The sequence below is a fragment of the Theropithecus gelada genome, chromosome 14 (assembly GCF_003255815.1).
Source record: "Theropithecus gelada isolate Dixy chromosome 14, Tgel_1.0, whole genome shotgun sequence".
Taxonomy (NCBI): Eukaryota; Metazoa; Chordata; class Mammalia; order Primates; family Cercopithecidae; genus Theropithecus; species Theropithecus gelada.
Genome location: NC_037682.1, coordinates 100138624 through 100165653, shown reverse-complemented (window position 1 = coordinate 100165653; position 27030 = coordinate 100138624). Strand labels below are relative to the sequence as shown.

The window sequence follows — 27030 nt, the reverse complement described above, 5'->3', positions numbered from 1 at the left end:
GGTCCCAGCTACCCGGGAGGCTGAGGCGGGAGAATCTCTTGAGCCCAGAAGTTCCAGGCTGCAGTGAGCTGTGATCGCGCCACTGCACTCCAGCCTAGGCGACAGAGCCAGCCCGCTTGTCTGTACAAAAACAAAGAAAGAAAAGAGAAGGAAAAGAAGAAAAAGAAGGAGAAAGACCACGGAGGTCGAGGCCAGGCGTGCCCGAGGCCTTGGCAATCAACAGCGCACACTCGCAGCTCGGTCTCTGAGCGGGCCTCTCCACCCCTTTCCTCCACCCGGCCTATGGGGCTGCGGAGAGGAAGGGGCGCGCCCATCGCCGACCCCTGCAGGGCGCGCAGCGGGTGATTGGAGCCGGGGCCGGACAGAGGGCGGGAAAGGGAGCCTGCGCCGCAATCTTTCCCGCCCGAAAGACCCGCCCCTCGGTGGGCCCCAGTCCCCGCCCGGCCCGCGGCCCTCCCGGCGCCTCCCGGCCCCTCCTCGCCGCCGCGGAGCCGGACCACAGTTGTGCCCCGCCGACCATGCGCAGCCTCCCTCGGGCCCTGCTGCTGCAGCTGCGCCTCGCCCTGCTGGTGGCCGCGGGGGCCCCGGAGGTGCTGGTCAGCGCGCCGCGGAGCCTGGTGTGGGGGCCCGGGCTGCAGGCGGCCGTCGTCCTGCCGGTCCGCTATTTCTACCTGCAGGCGGTCAACTCGGAGGGCCAGAACCTCACTCGCTCGCCCCCAGGTAGTGTCCGGCCGCCGGCCTCCCTCGTCCCGCGGCCGGGTCCCCGCGCGTCCCCGCCGTCCGGGAGTCCGCCCGCGGCCTGCGTGGCGTCCCTCCTCGGCGTGTGTCGCCCCTTTTTGGGTCTGGTCAGCTCCTCTTCCCTTCTCCCGCCCGTAATCAAAGCGGGCAAAAATCACCACAAAAGTTTATGGAATGAATGAATGAACTTCAAGGGCGCTTCCGCATTTAATGTGCAGGGGTTGATGTTGCGAATGGACGGCGCCCGGGCGGTACGAGGAGTGTGCCGTGAGTCACACGTTGGCTTTCATCTCTGACTTAGCTGTCTGAACTGTGAGGGATTGCAGGGAGCGCTTTCCAGTGGTGAGTCATCAAGCCCACGGATCGCGTCGGATTACATGGTTTAGGCCTGATGGGTTTGGAGCAACGAACTCTTACGCAGAGGAAATGTCAGAGCCGTAGGAAGGAGGAGGGGTTTAAGTGTTAGTTTTTTGTTTCCTTTTTAGTTCTGAGTTCTTGAAAGCAGATTACAGAAACTAGGGAAACTCAGTAGAAATCATTCGGTTTTCCCTCCACCGAGGGTGAGATGGATCTCGTCCTGAATCCCTTTCTGCCCGGTCCTCCTCCCATGTTGTCCTTCACGTCTTACCTTTGCAACTTCTTAAAACTTGTCCTGCTGGTTTCACGCTCTTGCCAGTCAGGATTTGCTAATGTACGTCTAAGTTTAGGGCTCTGGCCAACTAGCACCTTGTTTTATCAGCGAAGAGACAATTAGAATAACCCAGTGCCTCTGCCCCTGCTAGTCCTGCTGGGAACACAGCTGCCAAAAGTGTGTCCCAGCTTGTGAAAGGGGTAAGGGGGTCTTGACAGCTGGGCAAAGCAGAGAATTTAGGAGCCAAACATAACTCACTTTTAGATTTAATGATTTTTAAAATTTCATTCATTCAAGAAATACTTCTTTGATGTCTACTTCTGCGTTTGGTAATTCTGCTGGGGATCTAAGGATGAAAATGCCTGCCCATCAGGGAACTTACAGTCTGTTGGTAAAAGACATGCAAACAACTGATCACTGTACAAGATAATTGAAGGTATATACAGAGTGCAGTGGCAACATTGAAGCACTGCCAGACACTGGAGAAGTCCAGGAAGGTTTCAGGAGCAGAGACTTGAAGGATGAGAAGGTTTGCTGTGGGCAGGCATGTAGGTGGACGCCCCGGCATGTGCAAAAGCACACAGACGTAAGAGACCGTGGTGTTCGGGAAAATAAGTACTGTAATTTAATGATACTGAGCAGAAAAGGCTAGTTCATTGTATCCACTGGTCTTCAAGCGTCTTGAATGCCAAGCAAATGACTTTATAACTGGATAAAAGAGAGCCACTGGAGAAATCTGCGCCGAGGCAAGAATCTGCCTCTCCCTTAACCACCTCAGTGGCTTGTGTTCTACATTTGATTTAGAACACCACTCCTGAAGTTGTCTTTGAGCATTGCTTTGATACCGTGTCTACCAGTTAGACCCTAAAGACTCAGACATCTGGTTTCATATGCATGATATGCATTTAGGGAAAATAATTCCGACTGTATTGACTGAAACGCATGTGTGTAGATCAGGGTTTCACAAACTTTTTCTTTAAAGGGCCAAATAGTAAATAATTTAGGCTTTGTAGGTGATATCATCTCTCACATTTATTCAGCTCTGCTTTGTAGCCATGGACCTATAACAAACCCGTTTATGTTACAATAAAACTTTTTATGGCTACTGAAATTTCAATTTCATATAATTTTCCATAAGTTACAGAATATTATTCTTTTGATTTTTCTCCAACCCTCCCCCTGCCGTTTTTTTTTTTTTTTTTTGGAGACGAAGTCTCGCTGTATTGCCTAGGCTGGAGTGCAGTGGATGGGTCAGTGGCAAGTTAGAAACATTTTTTTTTTTTTTTGAGACGGAGTCTCTTTCTGTCGCCCAGGCTGGAGTGCAGTGGTGCGATCTCAGCTCACTGCAAGCTCCGCCTCAAGGGTTCACGCCATTCTCTTGCCTCAGCCTCCCGAGTAGCTGGGACTACAGGCGCCTGCCACCACGCCCAGCTAATTTTTTGTATTTTTAGTAGAGACGGGGTTTCACCGTGTTAGCCAGGATGGTCTCAATCTCCTGACCTCATGATCCACCCGCCTCGGCCTCCCAAAGTGCTGGGATTACAGGAGTGAGCCACCACACCCGCCCCCCGCCCTTTTTTTTTTTTTTGAGAGACAGAGTCTCTGTCACCCAGGATGGAGTGCAGTGGTATACAATCATAGCTACTGCAGCCTCAAATTCCTGGGCTCAAGGGATCCTCTTGCCTCAGTCTCCCCAAATGCTGGGATTACAGGCATAATCCACCGTGCCCGTCCCCATTTTGAAAACATAAGAATCATTGTTAGCTTACAGGATTTACAAAAACAAGCAATGAGCTGGATTAGCTATAGTTTGCCAACCTCTGATATATATTAAAGACTCTCAATTAAGATCCAAATGATACATGACTTAAAAGTTGTGTGTACATTTATATATGCATATATATTATATATATACATAAATATATTCTTTAAACAAATGAAAAACAGTTTACAAACAGTTTCTATTAAATATCTTTTTTTGTTTGTTTGTTTGTTTGTTTTTGAGACGGAGTCTCGCTCTGTCGCCCAGGCTGGATTGCAGTGGCGCGATCTTGGCTCACTGCAAGCTCCGCCTCCCGGGTTCACGCCATTCTCCTGCCTCAGCCTCCGAGTAGCTGGGACTACAGGCGCGCATCACCATGCCCGGCTAATTTTTTGTATTTTTAGTAGAGATGGGGTTTCACCGTGTTAGCCAGGATGGTCTCGATCTCCTGACCTCGTGATCTGCCCGCCTCGGCCTCCCAAAGTGCTGGGATTACAGGCTTGAGCCACCGCGCCCGGCTCTATTAAATATCTTAACAGAAGGAAAGTTACATTTATGTTTCTGCTTAGTTTACCCCTGCGATCTATGACTTTTCCTTTTTTTAGTCTTAGAAAGACTTCCCAGCCAGGGCAACATAGCAAGATTCCATCTCTACTGAAAATAAAAATTTAAGAAATTACCTACTTGGGAGGCTGAGGCAGGAGAATCAGTTGAGCCCAGGAGCTCAAGGTTTCAGAGCATTATGATTGTGCTGCTGCACTCCAGCCTGGGCGACAGAGCAAGACCCTTTCTCTAAATAAATAAATAAAATGAAGACTTTTTGGACAACCTTACTTTCATTCCTTTGGATTCCCTTTGTTTTCTTTCAGGCCTCTTGATTTCTGGCTTCCAATTAAAAAGCTGCCCTATAGTTTTGAAAACTCACCCAACGAGTTTCTTACATTTCTGCCACCAACATTCACTTCCAAGTCCTGAGGTCTTTCCCTCTTCAAGAACCAATTGAATGCCTTGTAATCTCAGCACTTTGGGAGGCCAAGGCAGGTAGATTGCCTGAACTCAGAAGTTTGAGACCAGCCTGGGCAACCAAAAACATCCAAAATATCAGCCAGGCGTGGTGGTGCCCAGCTGTGGTCCCAGCTACTGGGGAGGCTGAGGTGGGAGGATGTCTTGAGCCTGGGAGGCCGAGGTTGCATTGAGCTGAGATTGCACCACTGCACTCCAACCTGGGTGACGGAGTGAGACCCCATCTCTCTCTCTCTCTCTCTCTCACATACACACACACACACACACACACACACACACACACACACACACAAGAACTAAAAAGAATGAATTGGAAAAGAGGAAAAATCTTCTCAAGCTATAGCCTGTTGTACACAACTAGAGAGTTTTCCTTATTATCCCTCCCATTCAAAGTGTAGAATTTATCTGAATGCCACTATTATGCTACATATATCCAAGTACCCAGATAACAAAAATATTGTGAACTTCAGTGATCTCAAGCAGGATATCTCAAACTGGGGTTCACAGACTGAAATTACAAGGTCTTTGCCCTTGGATGGGGGGAAGAGAAAAACCTGTATCTTTATTTTCAGTAAACTCTTACTTAAATTGAACATTTCCTTCAATTATGAATGTAGGCAGTACCTGTTGATACTGTTATATTCCCAGCCTCTAGCACAATGCCTGGCAGAGATGCTGAGTATTATAGATGAAAAGAAGGAAGGGGTGGAGGGAGGGATGATTGAAATATGTCAAGATGGAAGGATATAAATAGTTATTTTCTACTCAGTCTTCTGTCTTCATCAGTAATAATATCTTCATAAAATAATCTTACCTCCTGGTTGTGTAGCACTTTAGTGTTTTGTACTATGCCTTGCTTAATTTGTCCTCTAAAATAGTCTTGTAAGGTAGGAAGGATAGATATTACTGTCTTTACACATAAGAAACTGGGCTCAGTGAAGCTAAAATGCCTTGCCTGGTGGGCTCCACAGCGAATGTGTCAGAGCCAAGGGAGGAACAGCCCTTTGAACTTCTACTTCATTGCTTTTTCTGTTTTATCACATCATCCTTAATATGATTGTCGTGCGTCAGTTTACAATAAGATGTTGGAGGGTGTTCATCGTTGGCAGCTAGCCAGATATTTTTGGAGGATTTCCATTTAGCCTCATAGTACAATACCTTGGCCTTCTGGGATTTTGTTTCCCTTGACCATGTGGGGTCAACAGTTTTGTTGCAGCTGTAGAGAGCCTTAATGAACTTCCTAAACAACAGAGGAGGAGATGACTCCAATGTATCCAAAGTGCCAGAAGTATTCCTCCAACTGTGACTGCTGCAAAGCTACATTCAAATATTGGCTCCTCTGCTCATTATGTATGTGACCTTGGGCAAGTTACTTTACTTCTTGGAGCATTGGTTTCTTGATTTATAAAATGGGAGTGACAGATACCTACCTCAAATTTCTTGTAGGAAATAAATGAGACAGAAAATACGTATGAAAGTCTCAAGCCCATAAAAAGTACTAAGTTAATTTCTAAATATGCATTTGATTTCTTACCAAATCAAACATGTTCAAGATTTCGGATTCTAATGATGTAACACTTTGATACTACCAGCCTCCTTTTGTCTACATAGTCACTGCATTCTCATCCAGTCAGCTATTTTTCTTAAGTTTGAATTTATTGAGTAGAAAACTCAAGCTGAGCCTCAATTCTTTTTTTTTTTTTTTTTGAGACAGAGTCTAGCTCTGTTGCCCAGGCTGGAGTGCCATGGTGCAATCTCGGCTCACTGCAACCTCCGCCTCCTGGGTTCAAGTGAGTCTCCTGCCTCAGCCTCCTGAGTAGCTGGGATTACAGGTGTGTGCCACCATGCCCGCCTAATTTTTGCCTAATTTCACCATGTTGGTAAGGCTGGTCTCAAACTCCTGACCTCGTGATCTGCCCACTTTGGCCTCCCAAAGTGCTGGAATTACAGGCGTGAGCCACCACGCCCAGCCACTGAACCTCAATTCTATCCCACTATATTAGTCCCCAGAGCTAATGAGAATTTTCATTCCTTCCATTTGAAGCAATTAGAAATTTCACTCTTCTCATTTTCTCTTTTGTGAGGTTAGGATTCCTTATTTCTATTTCAGTCCTGATCAGCATTATCTTGCATTAATTCTAACATTAATTTCGTGTCAACAATGACACAGGCATGAAAGATTACTATAAAAAATAACTGAATGTTTAAAATATATATTTCCAATGGCTATATTATAGTTGTATGCATACATTTTGAAATGTGACTTTTAAATGGTATTTCAGCGACAAAAAATATTACAACTGGAAGCGACCATAATTATTTATCTAATACTTTCAATTTACAAATAATTGATGGATTTTGGAGCTAGTTGTTTTTTTCTGTATGTCTTTCCCAAAAGTCACAGTCAATAATATTCTTGTCTTATATCTGTTTTGTTTATTTAAAATAATAATGTATGGCGAATAAGACTATTTGATCAGGAAATAAGAAAACCTTTTTGTACGTTTCCAGTTTGGGGAGGGAGCAATGGAAATGGCTTTCCAATTCCCAGACTTTCCTGTCCAGATTTCAATCTGCTGCGCCATGTTGCCTTTCTGAAACCATGTGGGAAATAATGCAAAGCAATAATTTATGTGTTTCATTTATTCAGTTCAGGTAATTGGCCAACATTTATAATAATTTCATATTAAATTATTACCACTTTATAGCATCTTCCATGTTTATTATACTTCATTTAGGTTAGCAGATTTCTTTCATAATTTTATCATACTTGTTTCAAGGATCCTAAAATGTTTATGTTTGGTACTCAATTATTAATATTTAATAGCAAGATGTCAGATACCACATTGTTATTACTAAATTGAAGAGACTGAGAAACATTTCTGCGAACTCACAAGAAAAACCCTTAAAGATCAAAAGAAAGTAGATCTTATACTTACTAGATTTAGAAACTAAGAATTTCACAAACTTGTTTAGTAATCTCAAAAGATATATTTTAAATATTCTAAATTTTATAATATGATAGATGTGAAGTGAAAAACAACTTTGGTCACAATTTTCTGTTTGCTAGGACTGGGGATTTCAGAGGATTCATTACTTTTTTTAGCATTTCCCTTTGATATGGTGATCTAAATGGTATATCCACTGCACTCTCTGAAGGAAGAAGTTTCAAAGTTTATTCCTGGCCACAATAGCATTAATCACAGCAGTATCATTTCAAAGCCAAAATGTCAGCAAATAGGAAAGGGAAAGTTTGTTAAATAGGTATTATTTACCTAGAACAGAAACCCCACAAAACTTTAAAGGTGGAATGGATTATTAGAGTGTAGCTGTTTCATTTCAAGCTGAGCAAACAGACTCAGAAGTAATCTCTAGTATTTGCAAAGATGTGTATGTGTGTGAACTTGTACAAGAGTCTGGTAACTAGCTATAATCTCTCTCTACCTAAGGGAATGGGCTTAGAAGTACCACTTGAAATTTGGGCTTAATAAACGGGGAAATTTTCACAGAAATGAAGGTTATTAGATACTGAAATGGTATACAAAGAAAGCTTGTGTTTATTTTACAAGGAGAAAGTTCGATTACTATAGAAATCTGTCATGCTTAGAGTCCATGGGTTTTTAATTATCTGGGCTTTAATCCTACCCAAAGGAGGAAAGACTAAACAAGCAAAAAGTTTATTTTTTATTTGCTTTCAAAAAATGAATTGCTTTTGTTCATGCACTAAATCAATGTTGAGTCTGATCCGTGGTTTGAATACATGAACCAGACCAAGCACTGTGGCTCAAGCCTGTAATCCCAACACTTTGGGAGGCTGAGGCAATGGGGATTGCTTGAGGTCAGGAGTTTGAGATCAGCCTGGGCAACATAGCAAGACCCCCTCCAACCCATCCCGCCCCCCACCATCTCTACAAAAAATTAAACAAATTAGCTAGGCATGGTGGCACACTCCTGTAGTCCCACCTATGCATGGGGCTGGTGCAGGTTGAGGCAGGAGGTTCATGAGCCCAGGAGGTTGGAGCTGTAATGAGCTAGGATTGCACCTCTGCACTCCAGCCTGGATGACAGAGCAAGACCCTGTCTCAAAAAAGAAAAAAAAAAAAAAAAAGAATGCATGAACCAGACATGATAGTTCCTGGCCTCAAAGATCTTCCAAAAGTAAATGATGTTTTTTAAACCACCAATGCTGCAGGAATAAGCAACATATTTAAGTTATCCAATAACACCTATCCAATAAAATTGTAAATCATAATCATGACATGGTAGAGTGGTTTATATTTCTTTTCCTTTTAGGTCAAACACCATTCAAAGTAGTAGTCAAATCTCTTTCACCCAAAGAGTTGGTCCGGATACATGTCCCTAAACCTTTGGACAGGAACGATGGAACATTTTTGATGAGATATCGGATGTATGAAACTGTCAATGAAGGGCTGAAGATAGAGGTTCTTTATGGTGATGAACATGTGGCTCAGTCTCCCTATATTTTGAAAGGTAAGGATTATTATATACTGCAGAGTCAGCCTTATGTATAGGTCCCATGCCTTTCAGAATGGCCTAAACCTGATGACCTCAAAGTCATGTGCGTTAGAGTAAACATTGTATACATACCTCCTGGAGCTCAATTTAAATTTTAAGGGAAAGAAAATTAAGTAAAGAGATTTAAATGATAAGAAAAGAAATCTTGTGTAGTAACATCCGTGTAGTTACTATTTGCAAAACTCTTCATTCCTTTGTGTAGATCCATATTTCCATCTAGTAACATTTGCCTTCTGCCTAAAGGATTTTTATTAATATTTATTTTACTGTGAGAATGCTGGTGATGAATTCTTCTGGCTTTTGAATGTCTAAAAAAACTTTATTTTGCCTTTTGTTTGTTTGATTTGTTTTTTGTTTACTTTGAGACAGGGTCTTGCTCTATGGCGCAGGCTGGAGTACAGTGGCACAGTCAAAGCTCACTGCAGGCTGGGCGCAGTGGCTCCCACCTGTAATCCCAACACTTTGGGAGGCAGAGGTGGGCGGATGGCTTGAGCTTAGGAGTTCAAGACCAGCCTGGGCAACATGGTGAAACCCCGTCTCTACCGAAAATACAAAAATTAGCCAGGCATGATGGTGGCAGATGCTGAAGTCCCAGCTACTCGGGAGGCTGAGGCTGGAGAATCGCTTGAACCTGGGAGGTGGAGGTTGCAGTGAGCCAAGATCACGTCATTGCACTCCAGCCTGGGCAACAGAGCGAGACTCCCATCTCAAAAAAAAGCTCACTGCAACCTCAGACTGCTGGGCTAGGCTATGTGCAGTGGCTCACACCTATAATCCCAGCACTTTAGGAGGCCAAGGCCGGGGGATCACTTGAGCCCAGGAATTCAAGACCAGGCTAGGCCACATGGCAAAAACCTGTCTCTACAAAAAATTAGCTGGGTGTGGTGGTACATACCTGTAGTCCCAGCTACTCAGGGGGCTGAGGTAAGAGGATCACCCGAGCCCAGGGAGGTTGAGGCTGCGGTAAGCTGTGATCGTGCCACTGCACTCCCGCCTGGGGGACAGAGTGAGACCCCCTGTCTCAAAAAAATATAAAACAGGAACAAAAACTGCTTAAAGCAAACCTCCTACCTCAGCCTCTCGAGTAGCTAGGACTGCAGACACACACCACCATGCCCAGCTAATTAAAAAAATATTTTTTTGTTTCTCCAAAACATTTTTTTGTTTCTGCAGGGTCTTGTTATGTTACCTAGGCTGATCTCCAACTCCTGTGCTCAAGTGATCCTCCTGCCTCAGCTCCCCAAAGTGCTGGGATTACAGGCATGAGCCACCATGCCCGGCCTAGTTTGCGTTTGTTTTTAAAAGACATTGTCTCTAGTTATAGTTATAGGTTGATGGGGTTTTTTTCTTTTGAGACTTTGAAGATGCGGTTCCACTGTCTTCTCACTTGCATTGCTTCTAACAATAAATCTAGCATTTTCCTTATCTTTGTTCATCTGTGTTGCTTTTAAGGTTTTTTCTTTATCAGTTCTTTTGAGAAGTTTGATTATTATGTGCCTTGGTGCAGTTTCCTTAATGTTTCCTGTGTTTTGGATTTGTGGAACTTCTTGGAATTTAAGTCATCCAAGTGATTTAAATTTCATCAAATTTAGAAAAATTATGGCCATGATTGCTTCAAATATGTTTTCTGTTCCATTCCACCTTACCTTCAAGGATACTAATTACCCATATATTGGGCTTGAAACTATCCTATGTTTCATCGATACTCTTTTCATTTTTCAAATTATTTTTTCTCTTTGTTTCATATTGTATAGTTTCTATTACTGTCTCTAAATTCTATTATATTCTCTTCTGCAATGTACAATCTGTTGTCAATCCTATACAGTCTAGTTTTCACCTCTTGATGCTTTTTCATCTTCTTGAACTAGTTTCTGGGGTGCAGTTACATTACTGGGAAATAGTTTAATCCTTCCAAGCTTTGCTTTTACAATTTGTTAGGTGGTACTATTGCCATGTTTAGTCTAGGGCTAATTATTCCCTGCTACTGAGGCAATACCCTTCTGCATACTTTACCCAAGCCCTATGAATTAGAAGGCTTTCTAGTCTGGCTGGTACCCACTGGTAAGTACTGTTCCCTCTGATCATTTTGGATGGGTTCTTCCCCTGTCTTCCCTAAGAACATATGAACACTCAGGTGGCAAATATCTTAGATGTCCATTTCTCAGCCTGAAATCTGTTTTCATCCTTTGTCATTATCATTCTAAACGTTTAGATGTTATACCTAAATAATTAAACTGTATTATTTTTGGAACCAGTACAGGGGAAGAACTCATCCAACATGCACTGATCATATGCACTGATCATATGTTCTGCTTAATATGTGAAGAGGACCTCCTACAGATCTCTAATGTTCTCTCTGTGCAGTGCTTCCTTTTTAGATACTCTGTCCTACAAAGTCTAGAGCTGCCTTGGTCTCCCTGGACTGTCAGCACTGTCTCTTCAACTCAATGAGGCTGCCTGCCTTTGCCTACAGGCCCCCTCCCTGCACTACAACCTCAAAGCTCCCTTAAGCAGTAGGCTGTAGGAATTATAGGGCTTACCTTATTTGTTCCCCATCTCTCAGACTCACTGTCCTTCATTGCCTAATACCTAGTGCCTTAAAAACTATTGTTTAAGGCCAAGTGTGGTGACTCACACCTGTAATCCCAGCACTTTGGGAGGCCGAGGCAGGCAGATCACTTGATATCAGGAGTTCAAGACCAACCTGGCCAATATGGCAAAACCCCATCTCTACTAAAAATACAAAAAATTAGCTGGGTGTGTTGGTGAGTGCCTGTAATCCTAGCTATTCAGGAGGCCGAGGCAGGAGAATTACTTGAACCCAGGAGGCAGAGGTTACAGTGAGCCGAGATCACACCATGGCACTCCAGCCTAGGCACCACAGTGAGACTCCATCTCAAAAAAACAATAACAAAAACAACAAAAAATGATTGTTTCATATGTTTTGTGGGGGTATTTTCTGGTTGTTTCAGGTGGGATGGTATATCAGTCCCTGTTACTTGTTGTCAATGCAAAGAGTCAAATTATGGCCAGGCACGGTGGCTCACGCCTGTAATCCCAGCACTTTGGGAGGCTGAGGCAGGTGGATCACTTGAGGTCAGAAGTTTGAGACCAGCCTGGCCAACATGGTGAAACCCTATCTCTAGTAAAAATACAAAAAGTAGCCAAACATGGTGGTGTGCACCTGTAATCCCAGTTACTTGGAGGCTGAGGCAGGAGAATCGCTTGAGCCTGGGAGGTGGAGGTTGCAGTGAGCTGAGATCACACCACTACACTCCAGCCTGGGCGACTCTGCCAGAGTCTCAGCCAGAGTGGACTGTGTCCCCCTGCTACAAAAAAAAGAAAAAGAAAGAAAGAGAGGGAGGGAGGGAGGGAGAGAGAGAGAAAGAAAGAAAGGAGGGAGGAAGGAGGGGAGGAAGGAAGGAAGGAAGGAAGGAAAGAAAGAAAGGAAAAAAGAAAGAAAGAGAGAAAGAAAAGAGTCCAACTCTAAAATATTTGAAGAGATTTATTCTGAGCCAAATATTCAACTCAGTGAGACTACCTGGTTTTGCCTACAGTCCCCCACCCTGCACTACAGCCTCGAAGCTCCCTTAAGCAATAGGCTGTAGGAACTGTAGGGCTTACCTTATTGTTCCCCACCTCTCAGACTCAGTGACCAATGGCCCATGACACAACCCTCAGGACATCCTGAGAACATGTGCTTAAGGTGGTCAGGCTACAACTTGGTTTTATACATTTTAGGGAGACATAAGACATTAATCAATACATGTAAGATGTACATTGGTTTGGTCTGGAAAGGAGAGACAACTGGAAGGGGTGGGTGTGGTTGGGAGTGGTTGACGGTAGCTTCCAGGTCACAGGTAGATTCAAAGGTTTTCTGATTGGCAGTTGGTTGAAAAAATTAAGTTATTGTCTAAAGACTTAGAATCAATAGAAAGGAATGTCTGGGCTTATGATAAGGGTTTGTGGAAACCAAGATTTTATTATGCAGATGAGGCTTCCAGGTAGCAGGCTACAGAGAAAAGATTGCAAATGTTTCTTGTTAGACTTAAAGAGTCAGTTCACCAAGGTCTGTGTTGATGTTAATGCTGGTCAGCTGGGCCTGAATTCCAAAAGGGAGGAGGGTATAATGAGGCATGCCTGTCTCCCCTTTCCCTTCATGGCCAAACTAGTTTTTCAGGTTAACTTTGGAACGCCCTTGGCCAAAAGGAGGGATCCATTTGGATGATCTAGGAGGCTTAGAATTTTATTTTTGGTTTACATAATGTCTAAAAATTAATACATTCTTTTTCTCCTTCCTAAAAGGTAAGTTGTTTTATGTTTGCCAGCCATTTATACCTTACTAGAAATGAATTTATCAGCTAAGTGACCGAGAGTAGGTTAGATTGGGAGAGGGCATATACTAAATTGTGATATCCAAGGTGGTGTGAAAAGGAAAGTAAAAGTATAGGACTCTAACATAATCACGTACACCACTGATTTGACTAGGGCAGATTATCTCTGGATATTCTTAGAATTCACCAAGAAGCAGAGACAGAAGCGACTCCCTGTCCTGTGGTGCTTGCTAATGGAGTGCGGCCTTGTTCATGTTTTCCTTCCCTAGGACCAGTGTACCATGAGTACTGTGAGTGTCCGGAAGATCCTCAGGCCTGGCAGAAAACTCTTTCTTGTCCAACTAAGGAACCACAGATCGCAAAAGATTTTGCTTCCTTTCCCAGCATCAATCTCCAGCAAATGCTAAACGAAGTCCCCAAAAGGTTTGGGGATGAGAGAGGTGCCATTGTTCATTACACGATTCTCGATAACCATATTTACCGGAGATCTTTAGGGAAATACACAGACTTCAAGATGTTCTCTGATGAGATTTTGTTATCATTGACAAGAAAGGTAGGAGAATGAATGAATTGATAATACAGTTTAATTATTTGGGTATACACATTTAAATGTTTAGAATTATAATGACAAAGGATGAAACAGATTTTAGGCTGAGAAATGGGCATCTAAGATATTTGCAACCTGAGTGTTCGTATGTTCTCCACCTTTGTGGATCTCACTTTCCTGTAAGATTTAAAATTAAGTGGCTCAAGGCTGGACATGGTGGCTCATACCTGCAATCACAGCACTTTGGGAGGCTGAGGCGGGTGGATCACTGGAGGTCAGGAGTTCAAGACCAGCCTGGCCAACATGGCAAAACCCCATCTCTACTAAAAATACAAAAATTAGCTGGGCGTGGTCGTGGGCACCTGTAATCCCAGCTACTCAGGAGGCTAAGGTAGGAGAATCATTTGAACCTAGGAGGTGGAGGCTGCAGTGGGTCAAGATTGCGCCACAGCACTCCCACCTGCGTGACAGAGTGAGACTCCATCTCGAATAAATAAATATAATATAATAAACTAAAGTGGCTTGAGCCCCCATTCCGGGTAGGTATGCCGTACAGGACACTCCCAAGGTTTCTTTGAGCTTCCAGACATTTATAAAAAGGTTACTTCTTCTTCTTTTTTTTAATAGTCTATATTTACAGTATCCAAACAGAACTGTCTCTTATTTATTTATTTATTTATTTTTTAAAATAGGGATGGGGTCTTGCTGTGTTGTGCAGGCTGGTCTCAAATTCTTGGGCTGAAGCCATCCTCCTGCCTCAGCCTTGGTCCTAGCTGGGACTATAAGCATGTACAACCATACCGAGAGGTCGCTTTAAATTCTCTGTTCCTGCTGAATACCACTCCTGTTTAGATTTCACCTTCTGCAGCTGTTTTCTTCTCTTCACCTCAAAATGACTTGAACTTAGAACACATTTTCCTGGTTTTACCCTAAGCATACCTAGAAGATAGCGTGCATGGAACATTGTGTCAAAGCTTGGGGTACCAGCAACAGGTTGTTTTTTTTTTTTTTTTCCACCAGTACATACTAAAAAACAAACAAACAAAAATCCTGATATTTAAAAATAGACATCTCTGTACTCATCAGACTCTCAGTCATGCTTGCCTCTGGGAATTTCTTGTGGCTGTCCTTGACCTTAAGGTCTTAGCCTCTCACTAATGTGGTTAGGCCCCCTGTCTTTCAGGCTCTCCACATCCCCCAATAATGCCCCCTTATCTTACTATTCAACCTCTCTTTCCACATTTGCAGAACTCAATTCCTCTTAAGCAGAGCAACTTAAACTACCTTTTGTCCTTGTTTCTGATCATACAGGGTGGAGGGATGGAGGTGGGCAATATTTATCTTTCTTACTCAGAGAGACCATCAAGGGAGTTTGTTTGTTTGTTTGTTTTGAGACGGAGTCTCTCTCTGTCACCCAGGCTGGAGTGCGGTGGCATGATCTCGGCTCACTGCAACCTCTGCCTCCTGGGTTCAAGCAATTCTCCTGCCTCAGCCTCCCGAGTAGCTGGGATTATAGGCGTGCACCGCCACTCCTGGCTAATTTTTGTATTTTTAGTAAAGATGGGGTTTCACCATGTTGGTCAGGCTGGTCTCGAACTCTTGACCTCGTGATCCGCCCACCTTGGCCTCCCAAAGTGCTAGGCGTGAGCCACTGCGCCCGGCCAAGGGATTTTTATAAACCAAAAACCAAAGCACAGTTTTCCTGATATGTTATACAGTTCCCCAAGTATGCTGACTGTGTGCCTGCAGTCAGTTCTTACTTTAAATAGCAGTCCCCAACCCCTCTGCCACCAGCCCACAATGTGAGGATACAAGCATATGATGGGCATCTGCTCCTAAAGGTAGTGCTCTCTTCCTGGGCTACAACTAGTCAACTGTGCCCTGTATTCTTGCCTCTTTAACCCATGTTGCTGGTTTCATAGCAGTAGATTTTAACCAGGGATGATTTTGCCCCTCAGAGGACATTTGCCAATGTCTAGAGACATTTTTGGTTGTCACAGCTCAGGGATTGCTATTATCATCTAGTGGATAAGCATCCTACAATGCAAAGGATAGCACCCCCCAACTCCATAGCAAAGAATCATCTAACCCCAAATGTCAATAATGTGAACTTGAGAAACCCTACTCCACAGTGAGTACTTCCAATGTGGAGTTTATTAATGAGTTTATAAATAATAGCAGGCAGGCTGGGCACGGTGGCTCACACCTGTCATCCTAGCACTCTGGGAGGCTGAGGCAGGTGAATCATTTGAGGTCAGGAGTTTGAGACCAGCCTGGCCAACATGGTGAAACCCCATCTCTACTAAAAATACAAAAATTAGCCAGGCGTGGTGGCGCATGCCTATAATCCCAGCTACTCCGGAGGCTGAGGCACGAGAATCACTTGAACCTGAGAGGCAGAGGTTGTGGTGAGCCGAGATCGCACCACTGCACTCCAGCCTGGGTGGCAGAGCGAAACCCTGTCTCAAAATAATAATAATAATAATAATAATAATAATAATAATAATGACAGGGAAGCAAGAGGGTGAATATTCACATCTCTCACCCTTTCCTTTTGTTCTTTGCCCAGTGGCTGGGGAAGACATAAATCTAAGATAAATGAAACTCAGTCCTAGTCTTTGAGTAGCCCACTCTAGTGGAAATTTTTTGTTGTTGTTTGGAAGTAGGGGTGGGATGTGAATACAAACAAATGATCATATCCCAGTATGATGATAGGCCTCAAGAAAAGTAAGTACCTCGGGTTTAAGTGCCGGAGGAGGGTGAGTCATAGAAGAGGTGGTGTTAGATCTGGGCTTGAAGGATTAGAAAGGAGACTGCCAAGTTAAATAAGTAAAACATTCCAAATGAAGGGAATTACATGTTGAGGTGGATGGCATTTTCAGAGAGTAGCCTGAGGTTTCCTGGTATGTGGGCAGATGAAACATGAGGCTTATAGCCAAGCTGGAACAAGATAGTGAGGCCTTGAATGCCAGCCAGAGAGTTGAGATCTCGTGCCATAGGCTTAAGGTTCTGTTGAGCTTGGTAGTGACATTAACCAAGTTATTTTAGAAATGTTAGTTTTGGAATTAATTTTAGTTTTGGAAATCTGAGCAGCCCTGTGGAGAGCAGATTACAGTGTGAAGAGCCCAGAATCAGAACACCTAGTAAGGAAGCTGTTGCAACAATCTAGGTAGGCAAGAAATGAGGGCCTAAACTGAGACATTGATCGTGGAGATGGAAACTGAGTGGCAGGTTCCAGAGGCAAGCGCATATGAGGTAAAGAGGGAGAACAGTGAAGGAAAACAAGGGTTTGGTTATAACTTTGTAGATTCTCTTAGGCAGCTGTCAGAGAGGGTTCTCGAAGCCACTCATTCATACCTTTCTATACAATTTCCACTTCTCTAACACTACATTTTATTTTATTTCATTTTTTTGTTTGTTTTTTTGTTGTTGTTGTTGTTTTTGTTGTTGTTTTGAGAGGGAGTCTCACTCTGTTGCCCAGGCTGGAGTGCAGTGACATGATCTCGACTCACTGCAACCTCTACCTCCCAGGTTCAAGCGATTCTCCTGCCTCAGCCTCCCAAGTAGCTGGGATTACAGGTGTCTGCCACCAGTCTGGCTAATTTTTGTAATTTTAGTAGAAATGGGATTTCACCATGTTGGCCAGACTGTTCTGAGACTGCTGATCTCAAGTGATCCACCTGCCTCGACCTCCCAAAGTGCTGGGATTGCAGATGTGAGCCACCACGCCTGGCCTCAAACACCGAATTTTAAATGCACCTCTGGACAGAGGTAGCTGACTCCTGGTTAAGTGAATTTGCCATGTAGGATCCTCACAGATGACAAATTGACAGGCATTCTTCTCTCTTCTCTTGCTGTTTTTGAATGGTTAGCCCGGTCAGAATATGTAAGAAAACCAAAGAACTATTGTATTTAGTACCAAAGACTGAGATCTTCCCAGCACTGATGTTTGTTTATATATTTATTTAGGTCCTTCTCCCAGATTTAGAATTTTACGTTAATCTTGGAGATTGGCCCTTGGAGCATCGAAAAGTCAATGGAACCCCCAGCCCCATACCTATCATTTCATGGTGTGGCTCTCTGGATTCAAGAGATGTTGTCCTCCCAACCTATGACATCACCCACTCCACGCTTGAAGCCATGCGGGGTGTTACAAATGATCTCCTCTCTATTCAGGGAAATACAGGTATTCAGGGAAATGCAAGGCTAATTAATGAAGAAACAGCTTAGAGAGTGGGTTATACATATATGTTTGCATTCAGTAGCATATTAGAAAAAGTCTTTCTTGTATTCAAAATTCTGACCAACCTAGGGATTAAAGATTTGTGGATGTTACTCAGTTATTTAGTTTTTTCTGGTTACCCTATGTAAGAACAAAGACCTAGCTCACATTTTATTGTGAAACACAGAAAATGGAAGAAGCTAATGCCTTTGTGAGTGGGCCAAGTCACTGAATCTCTTTTTGCTTTGAACATGGTCCGACATTATTTCAGGTATTTCCTAGTATTATGTAACAGAATATACCAATACTTGCATGAGCTTTCACTAGCAGACAAATAGATGAAATTAGAGCCTTCTTTTATATAATACAGCAAATAAAAGGACTATTTTTTTGAAAATCTAAACTTGAAAGTTCTTCTGGCAAATTGAGACTCAATCCCATATTTTATTTGAAATAGCATCTACTTTAGAAGATGAGTTGATGATAAAAGAGCTTTAACATCTTAAATGACAACAGTAGATTAAAGAGGATTATGCTTACCATATTAAAATGTCAAATTCATAATCATAATTTTTTAATGGCTTCAAACTTGTAGGGCCTTCCTGGATCAATAAAACAGAGAGAGCTTTCTTCAGAGGTAGAGACAGCCGAGAGGAGAGGCTTCAGTTGGTACAGCTGTCCAAAGAAAATCCTCAGCTACTAGATGCAGGAATTACAGGATATTTCTTTTTCCAAGAGAAAGAAAAGGAGCTTGGAAAAGCCAAGTTGATGGGTTTCTTTGATTTCTTTAAGGTATGCATTTGAGTCTTCTTCTATGGATATGAAGTGATAAAATTTTGTATTAAAAGTCTACCAAAATAGGTGAGCTTCAGCAAATTTCTCCTGTCTTGTGAACTGACACACATGTTCACACTTTCTTAATAGATATCAGGAATTACAAAATTCATCGTGGTTTCCTTCTTTCATTGTTAAGTTTACCAAATAACTCAGAACTGTACTTAATTCTCAAAATATAGTACAAGGATTAACCTGGGATTTTGGTGTATTTATGTCATTTTTTTCTTTCTTTTTTTTTTTTGTATTTGCTTTAATAAACTGGGAATTTATATACCTTTTACATAAAGTGATCTCAAATGTCTTTTGTAAATAGAAAAAGTATAAATTCCATATATGTAAAGTGGGAGTTGGGATTAGGGTTCAAGGCCTGCTTCTATCCTGCCTCTGCTACCAACTATGGGACCTTCCTGTCTTGGCACCGTGGTCTTTAAACCCATGTGATGCCTACCTACTCCTTCAGAACATTATCACGAGGCCCAGAGGAGAGATGCGAACAATGTGATGGGCTCAAAAACTCCTTGTACCAATTATTTGAGAAAAAATTATTTACCAAATCTGGGAGTGTGTCCTCTTCATCCCAGATAATGAGTAGAACAGGGGATTTGGACTCAGAGAATGAGGTTTATACATGTCTCTGAATACCAGTTTTCTCAATTGTAAAAACAAAAAGAAGGGGTTAATAATACCTGCTTCAGATTATTATAATTGAATGAGGTTTAATGCCTATGAAAACTGCATTTGAAATGGAAAAGAAAGTATATTAACCCAACAAATATGCAGACAGCTTTCCTACTGTGTTGCCAGCATTGCCCAAGTCCTTAAACGTCTCCAGGTTTCTGTCTCCTCAGCTCTAAAACTGTAAAGTAAAGACAATGCCTGCCTGTTTCACAGACTGCATATAAGGAACAGATGAAATAATGAATAAATGAAAGTGTTCGTTGTTATCAGTATTCAGCTTTAAGAATTTTGTAAATAGTTTTCCCGGCTGGGCGTAGTGGCTCATGGCTATAATCCCAGCACTTTGGGATGCTGAGGCGGGCGGATCATCTGAGGTCACGAGTTTGAGACCAGCCTGGCCAACATGGGGAAACCCTGTCTCTACTAAACATAGGAAAAAAATTAGCTGACTGCAATGGTGGGTGCCTGTAATCCCAGCTACTCAGGAGGCTGAGGCACCAGAATTGTGTAAACCCAGGAGGCAGAGGTTGCAGTGAGCCAAGATCACACCACTACACTCCAGCCTGGGTGACAGAGCAATACACTGTCTCAAAAAAAAAAAAAAAACTAATTAATTAAAATTTAAAAAGAAAAAATAGTTTTCCTACCTGAAATCCAGAAATCTGGATTCCATATTACAGAGACATGATTGAAATAGGTCTTCACTCCTTTTCCAAAAATTTTGCATCTTAGCTTTAAACAATATATTTCTTAAAATTAATCTGAAAAAGACTGCTTGTGATTTTTATACAAAGAGAAGATGTAAGTTATAAAATAAAACTTTTAAACACCAAAGTTGGAAAATAATTCCTCTGTAGTTGGTATTACGGTGTTGATGAGAAGCAGAAGTGAAGCAAATGACTACTACTGAAAGTTTGTTTATGTTTGTTTTTCATCTTCCAGTACAAGTATCAAGTAAATGTGGATGGGACCGTGGCTGCTTACAGATATCCATATCTCATGCTGGGCGACAGTCTGGTTTTAAAGCAGGACTCGCCATATTATGAACATTTCTACATGGCACTAGAACCTTGGAAGCATTACGTTCCAATTAAAAGAAATCTGAGTGATTTATTAGAGAAAGTTAAATGGGCTAAGGTATGCTTCCAGCAATTTTTATTTCTTTAAGCAATAACAAATTTACCAGTGTTAGTTAGATGAGTTCCATCACAACACAATTTGATTTGACATAATGGAATGAAAAGAAATATTATTTTCTGAAATTGCTGTTCCCTTGAAATATCTAAAGAATCAGCATCAGAATCATTTTGCATACCCTCTATCAACATTTTTGAAGATTTTCAGAAGATTTGAAGTCCAGCCTTATATAAAATACAGATTTTCTAAATGCTATGTTTACACATATAAACAAGAACATACAAAATGCAGATTACTGATTGAAAGACCAGAGTTAAGGTGCTTTATGAACAAGAAAACATCTCAGGCAATTACAGTACTCTTTTCTTATCCCCAGTTAGAAAAAAGGCACAAATTCTTAATGAATGTGTGATATATAACGCAAGAATCACGTTTCCCATAAAATAGGAATTCCTTTTTTAAAAGTAAAAGTATTAAAAAAACTGTTGCATTTTATTATAAAACTACAAAAATGTACCCTTCCATTATGAGATTTTATACTAAGTTTCTAAGAAACAATATATGGTTATGGAAATAATCGGATGCCTGAGGCAGAATCACTTTTGTGACCCTTCGTAAAAGCCTCAGTTGCTCGCAAATGGCTTACCTGCGGACAGCATGGTAGAAGATTAACCATTTTCCAAAAGTATAATTAGGAAGGCTGACTATTTCTGGTACTGAATGAACAGCCTGTGGGTACTAATGACTGAATTTTTCGGTTACAAAAGCAATACAGTCTTTTATAGCTACTATTTTATAACACAACTTTTTGGCTTTGACTGCATATTTGCATGGAGCTTTTAAAAGGTATTATAACATGAAAACGTATTCATTCTACTATCATGTAGAGAGGAAATAGGCTGGTGGGACAGATGAGGAAGCTGAAGAGTACTTCCTGGGTGGCCAGGAAAGTACCAAGATGGTCACAATAGGGGCTGCACGTGGGTTGTTGCACTGTGGGGAGGAGTGGTTTCCTCGTACTGTGGAAAAGGGGCCAAACATGTGATCATTTCTTTTAACAGAGATGTCTAGGAAAATACTCTCTTCCCGTAGCCTCATTATTTATTTATTTGTTAGTTTGTTTATTTATTTTTGAGACAGAGTCTCACTCTGTCACCCAGACTGGTATGCAGTGGCACGATCTCCACTCACTGCAACCTCCGCCTCCCGGGTTCAAGGAATCTCGTGCCTCAGCCTCCTGAGTAGCTAGGATTACAGGTGCCTGCCACCACACCCAGCTAATTTTTGTATTTTTAGTAGAGATGGGGTTTCACCATGTTGGCCAGACTGATCTCGAACTCCTGACTTTAAGTGATCCTCTAGCTTCGGGCCCCCAAAGTACTGGGATTACAGGCGTGAGCCACCACACCTGGCCCCTGTAGCCTCATTCTTAAGTTATAATTCCATTATGTTCTGTCTTTCCCATGCTGTTCACTTTCAACCCCACATCTGTCCCACCTAACACTTAACCCTCTCTTTGTGGGTCTTAGTAGTAATTTTCATTTTTTTTTTTTTTTTTTAACCTTTCAGGAAAATGATGAAGAAGCCAAGAAGATTGCAAAAGAAGGACAGTTGATGACTAGGGACCTACTACAGCCACACAGGCTTTACTGCTACTATTACCAAGTACTGCAGGTCAGTTCAGAGTGTCCGTCCACACTGCTGGGTCAGGTGTCCTCAGACTACCCGCTTGGCCTGTACACTTCCTGCCTGGCTTCCTGAAGGGCTCAGAGTCAGCCTATGGACCGGCTGGCTAAGCCAAGTCTCTTGCCTAGGGAAAGATAGTGCTAAGTCTTCATTTGGTGGCCCCATTTTTTTGTTTTTTGTTTATATATTTTTTGGTTTTTTTGAGACAAAGTCTCACTCTGTCACCCAGGCTGGAGTGCGGTGTCTCAATCTCAGCTCACTGCAGCCTCTGCCTTCCAGGTTCACGCAATTCTTGGGAGCCTCAGACTCCCAAGTAGCTGGAATTACAGGCACACGATACCATGCCCAGCTAATTTTTGTATTTTTAGTAGAAACGGAGTTTCACCATGTTGACCAGGCTGGTCTTGAACTCCTGACCTCAGGTGATCTGCCTGTCTTGGCCTCCTGAAGTGCTGGGATACAGGTGTGAGCCACCATGCTCAGATGTGGCCTCCATATTTTCATCTTTATTCCATATTATGAAAAATGATGCTGGGAGCCCTCACAAATATAGATTAGCAGCTCCTCCCATCTTCTCAGTGCTCTCTTTTATTAAATGCTTTATTGAATTCCTAGTGTAGGTGTTCTGGAACCTCAGAGAAAAACATTTTTCTTTATCTGGAAAACAAGACGGTTGGACTGGAGATCATTAACATCCCTTTTTAGTTAAAATGTGGCCTCCTTATTCTCCGTGATACTTAAGATTCATGCCTTTTACAGTACAAGGCAGAATGCAAATATTTAGCTTGCTATAGCAAACAAACTAATGAAAAATATGTATAACAGTTCTAACACCTTAGGGCTGAATCCTGAATTACAGTGTTTACTGGGAATCCGAGGATTGGTCTTTTGAGTAACTACCTTAAGTTTTACTCAGAAAAATCTAGACAGGAAGGATTAAAAAAAGGAAATTATGTTCTTGTTTTTAACCTAAATTTATTTTCCTGTAGGCATAATAAAAGTAAATTTCCCTAGATGCTTGTGGATACTACCCTCTCATATTTTCATTTTCATAGAAAAATAAAAATGATAAGTTACACTATTTACTAGAAGCAGCCCTTCCTTCCCTTAAATTGGTCTGTCCCCTCTGTTGGTCTAGCTTTAATTGTTTTTTTTTTTTTTGAGACGGAGTCCCGCTCTGTCGCCCAGGCTGGAGTGCAGTGGCCAGATCTCAGCTCACTGCAAGCTCCGCCTCCCGGGTTCACGCCATTCTCCGGCCTCAGCCTCCCAAGTAGCTGGGACTACAGGCACCCGCCACCTCGCCCGGCTAGTTTTTTGTATTTCTTAATAGAGACGGGGTTTCACCGGGTTAGCCAGGATGGTCTCGATCTCCTGACCTCGTGATCCGCCCGTCTCGGCCTCCCAAAGTGCTGGGATTACAGGCTTGAGCCACTGCGCCCGGCCAACGGTGTCTCAAAAAAAAAAAAAACAAAAAACAAAACACCCAACTTCATTTATAGAAATACTTCACTCAGGGCCACAGTGGAGGAACACTCCACAGACCTGTTGCCATTCAAAAATGTGTGTGACTATAGGCCTAAAGGAAAGGATGTGTGAGACTGCCAACTTTTCAGATGGTTATCTTGTTTGTTTGCTGGCTTGAGTATTCAACAAAGTTAATTATTCATTAACAAGTGTAAGATAAATGCAAGCTGCTGTTTGTTTCAGGCCTTTTATAAGGTCTGTTGTTAAGCCCTTTTGTAGAGGCTTCCAACCAACACATGAAATTGTGGATTGGGGTTTCTTGCTAGATTATGAATTATCACTAGTGCCTGTGATAGCTAAAGTTAAAATGTAACTTTAGGACTGGAATAAACCAGACCTTTGGTTTTAGTCTGAAGACACAGAGCAACTAGAAAAGATGGCGTGACTGCGGATGGGAGTGGGTGGGGGAGTCAACAGAATGAAGTGTGAACTAACCTTTCAGTTCCCTTTAAACCCACATTTCAGAAATATGCCGAGCGCCAGTCCAGCAAACCCGAAGTACGTGATGGAATGGAACTTGTTCCTCAGCCAGAAGATAACACAGCCATCTGCCAGTGCCACAGGAAAAAGCCTTCGAGAGAAGAGCTTTGAGTCAGCCCAGATTCACACTCCTGTGTATCCTGGCTACATCTTTAAGGAAAGATCGAATCTAAGCTGTGAAGGACAGTACAGAAGACTTTACCAAGTGGACTGGTTCTCCTGGTGGCTTTGTATATATAGATGGATGTAGCACTACTGGTTGAGTATCCCTTATCTGAAATGCTTAGGACCAGGAGTGTTCCAGGTTTCAGATTTTTTCAGATTTGGGGATATTTGCATATACATAATGAGATATCTTGGGGATGAGATCCAAGTCTAAACACAAAATGCATTTATGTTTCATATATACCTTGTTCACATACCCTGAAGGGAATTTTATATAATATTTTTAATAATTTGTGCATGAAACAAAGTTTGTATACATTGAACTGTCAGAAAGCAAAGGTGTCACTATCTTAGCGACCCATGTGGTGTTGTCAGCACTCAAAAAGTTTTGCATTTTGGAGTATTTCAGATTTTGGATTTTTGAATGAGGGATGTTTGACCTGTATTTGAACAAGCATTACCAAATATCATTGGATATTAATATCTTGTGAGTAAAAACTGGTATTATCAGCATTATAGTTTCTCTGAAAACTTGGGGATCATAGCAAATAGAGAGGCTTGCTAAAATATAAATCAGCCTCTGCAAAACTGTTTACATATTTATTAGTTTACATATTTTATTGGTTTATTTCTATCCCCATTCACTTTTTCTCTTCCACTTCCAATTATGAAGAGAAAATATTTGTTCAGGGATTTTTCCCCCCTGTCACTGCATAATTTCTCCTCTTACAAGCTGCTTTTCGCTTTCATTAATAACAGCTTCCTTTTAGAAGGTCTGATAAGGATATTTAAGAAAGAAGAGAATGACTCTGTTATTAAAGGTGGCATGGAGACTGTGGAGGGAATATTTTTTAAAGCACTACTCGTATCCTTTAAACTAAATTTTGCCAAAGCCTGAGACAACATTAAGGAGAAATTGTGCCTTAAGGTAGTAATTCCAAATCTATCTGAGTTGTATACCCATCAAAGACAATAGAGTTATTAACATAGATGAATGTATGCTTTAGGCATCATTCATTATCTCTATATCGGATAGGTAAAAGATAACTGTAGTCAGGTGAAGAGTGTTCATTATTTTCAAGCTGAAAAGGGGATCCTTGAAAACACTGAAAACCTCTACAACAATCTTCAGGAAGCCTGCTATCTTGGGATTCACTAATAACAGGCCAAGAACAAAGGCAAGCATCCATTCCTCGCTCCACCACTTTTCTATTTCAGTGGGTGTCATTGCTAAGATAAAGACTTTGGAAATTCCCTCTTTCTTTTAGGACAGGGTCAGGATTTAGGACTCATAGCCTGAAAGTTCATTACATACTCCTTGTAACCATCAGTCCAAGGTTCAGTTCACTAAAGCACATGCTCTAAAACCAGAGTTATCCTCATTCCCAATTTAAAAATATGTACTCATATCCCAATTTAAAAATATGCCAGTTGCAGTGGCTCATGGCTGTAATCCCAGCACTTTGGCAGGCCGAGGTGGACGGATCTTTTGAGGTCAGGAGTTTGAGACCAGCCTGGCCAACATGGTGAAACTCCATCTCTACTAAAAATACAAAAATTAGCTGGGCATGGTGGCATTTGCCTGTAATCCCAGCTACTCGGGAGGCTGAGGCAGGAGAATCGCTTGAACCTAGGAGGCGGAGATTGCAGTGAGCCGACATCACACCACTGCACTCCAGCCTGGGCGACAGTGAGACTCCATCTCAAAAACTACAACTAAAAATAAAATTATGTACTCTCCTAATTGAGATATTTACTTAATCTGGAAAACAATGTAACTATTTTTAAAGTGGTTACATCTATTCTTGCTGAAGAACAATAAACAGAATTTTTTGACTAAGCATAACCAAATTTCAGAACAATCTAATCAACACCAAGTATCCAAGGCAAACTCTAGTACCCATCCATTGTGCAAAACCACAAGCGCACAAGTATTAAATAAGAGCAGGCTGTCCTGAGACCATACCTAATGAATTTGTGTCTTAAATATTGTACACAGTGTTTTTGAGGCTTGTCAAAACTGGGATGATGGCAAGAAAGGCTGCCTGCCTCATGCCGTTCTGCCTCGAATTCCAGGTGCTAATGGCTAATGGCATTTTAAACATCTTAAATTTTTAAAAATGTATATTGCCTCTGCCAAACAGGCCTAATAGTTAAAAGCAAGATGAGACAAATGGGGCAGCTTCAGTGAGTGGAACAGGAAGGATGTGCTTTAAAAAAAAGTGGAATCCCTCAAAAAATTCTACAGGGAGACAGCAGCCTTAATCTACATAATTCTTCATCTCACCAACTCAGCTGCAGCCTTTAAAGAGTTAGTGTTAATGGCTTTCTGGTTTGTAAACAAAAATGTATCTATGTGGTTGAAAGTTTGAGAGGAGATGTCACCAATATCTGAGGAGAAGATGGAGTGAAGGGAATTTTTACTTTTTGCTTTATACCTTTCTATAATATTTAAATTTTTTTTACTTTAAGTATGGATCAAATTGCAAAACAAAGAAAAATACCAACCTTAGAAAAGACAATAAATGCACAAAAGATATAAATAGGAACAGAAAATATTTATATTTTTTTCCATTATGCTCTTTTTAAATCTATGTTTAGAACTTTTTATCTTGGGACATATATGTATACTTTTTAAATAAAATAAATTTTCTAAATAAAAATTTGAAAAGGATACCTTCTGCTTTTTAAGAAAGAGGTTGTAACCACTTATAGCCCTGGTATTTCTAT

The 27030-nt window shown here is 41.8% G+C and overlaps 1 protein-coding gene across 4 annotated transcripts; it reads left to right on the top strand.

The window, feature by feature from the left end:
• The first annotated feature begins 362 nt into the window (after positions 1-362).
• Positions 363-26963, top strand: KDELC2 (KDEL motif containing 2). 4 transcript variants are annotated; one of them, XM_025357917.1, is made up of 8 exons: positions 363-720; positions 8448-8645; positions 13294-13577; positions 17541-17757; positions 18389-18585; positions 20251-20445; positions 22015-22119; positions 24121-26963. In XM_025357917.1, exons 1-8 carry the CDS (start codon positions 519-521, stop codon positions 24244-24246), a joined length of 1524 nt encoding a protein of 507 aa, XP_025213702.1. In that variant the 5' UTR covers positions 363-518; the 3' UTR covers positions 24247-26963. The 4 variants fall into 4 exon arrangements, with proteins under 4 accessions (XP_025213702.1, XP_025213703.1, XP_025213705.1 ...); XM_025357919.1 differs by lacking the exon at positions 363-720 and adding an exon at positions 948-1080 and having other exon boundaries at positions 24121-25858; XM_025357918.1 differs by lacking the exon at positions 22015-22119 and having other exon boundaries at positions 449-720.
• The last annotated feature ends 67 nt before the right edge of the window (positions 26964-27030 follow it).

Excerpts from the sequence above, each read along its gene's own strand:
- KDELC2 (XM_025357917.1), top strand. The coding sequence starts at position 519 with ATGCGCAGCCTCCCTCGGGCCCTGCTGCTGCAGCTGCGCCTCGCCCTG. Across the intron at positions 17,758-18,388 it reads CTCTATTCAGGGAAATACAG|GGCCTTCCTGGATCAATAAA; the intron begins GTATTCAGGGAA and ends TCAAACTTGTAG. Across the intron at positions 18,586-20,250 it reads GTTTCTTTGATTTCTTTAAG|TACAAGTATCAAGTAAATGT; the intron begins GTATGCATTTGA and ends TTCATCTTCCAG.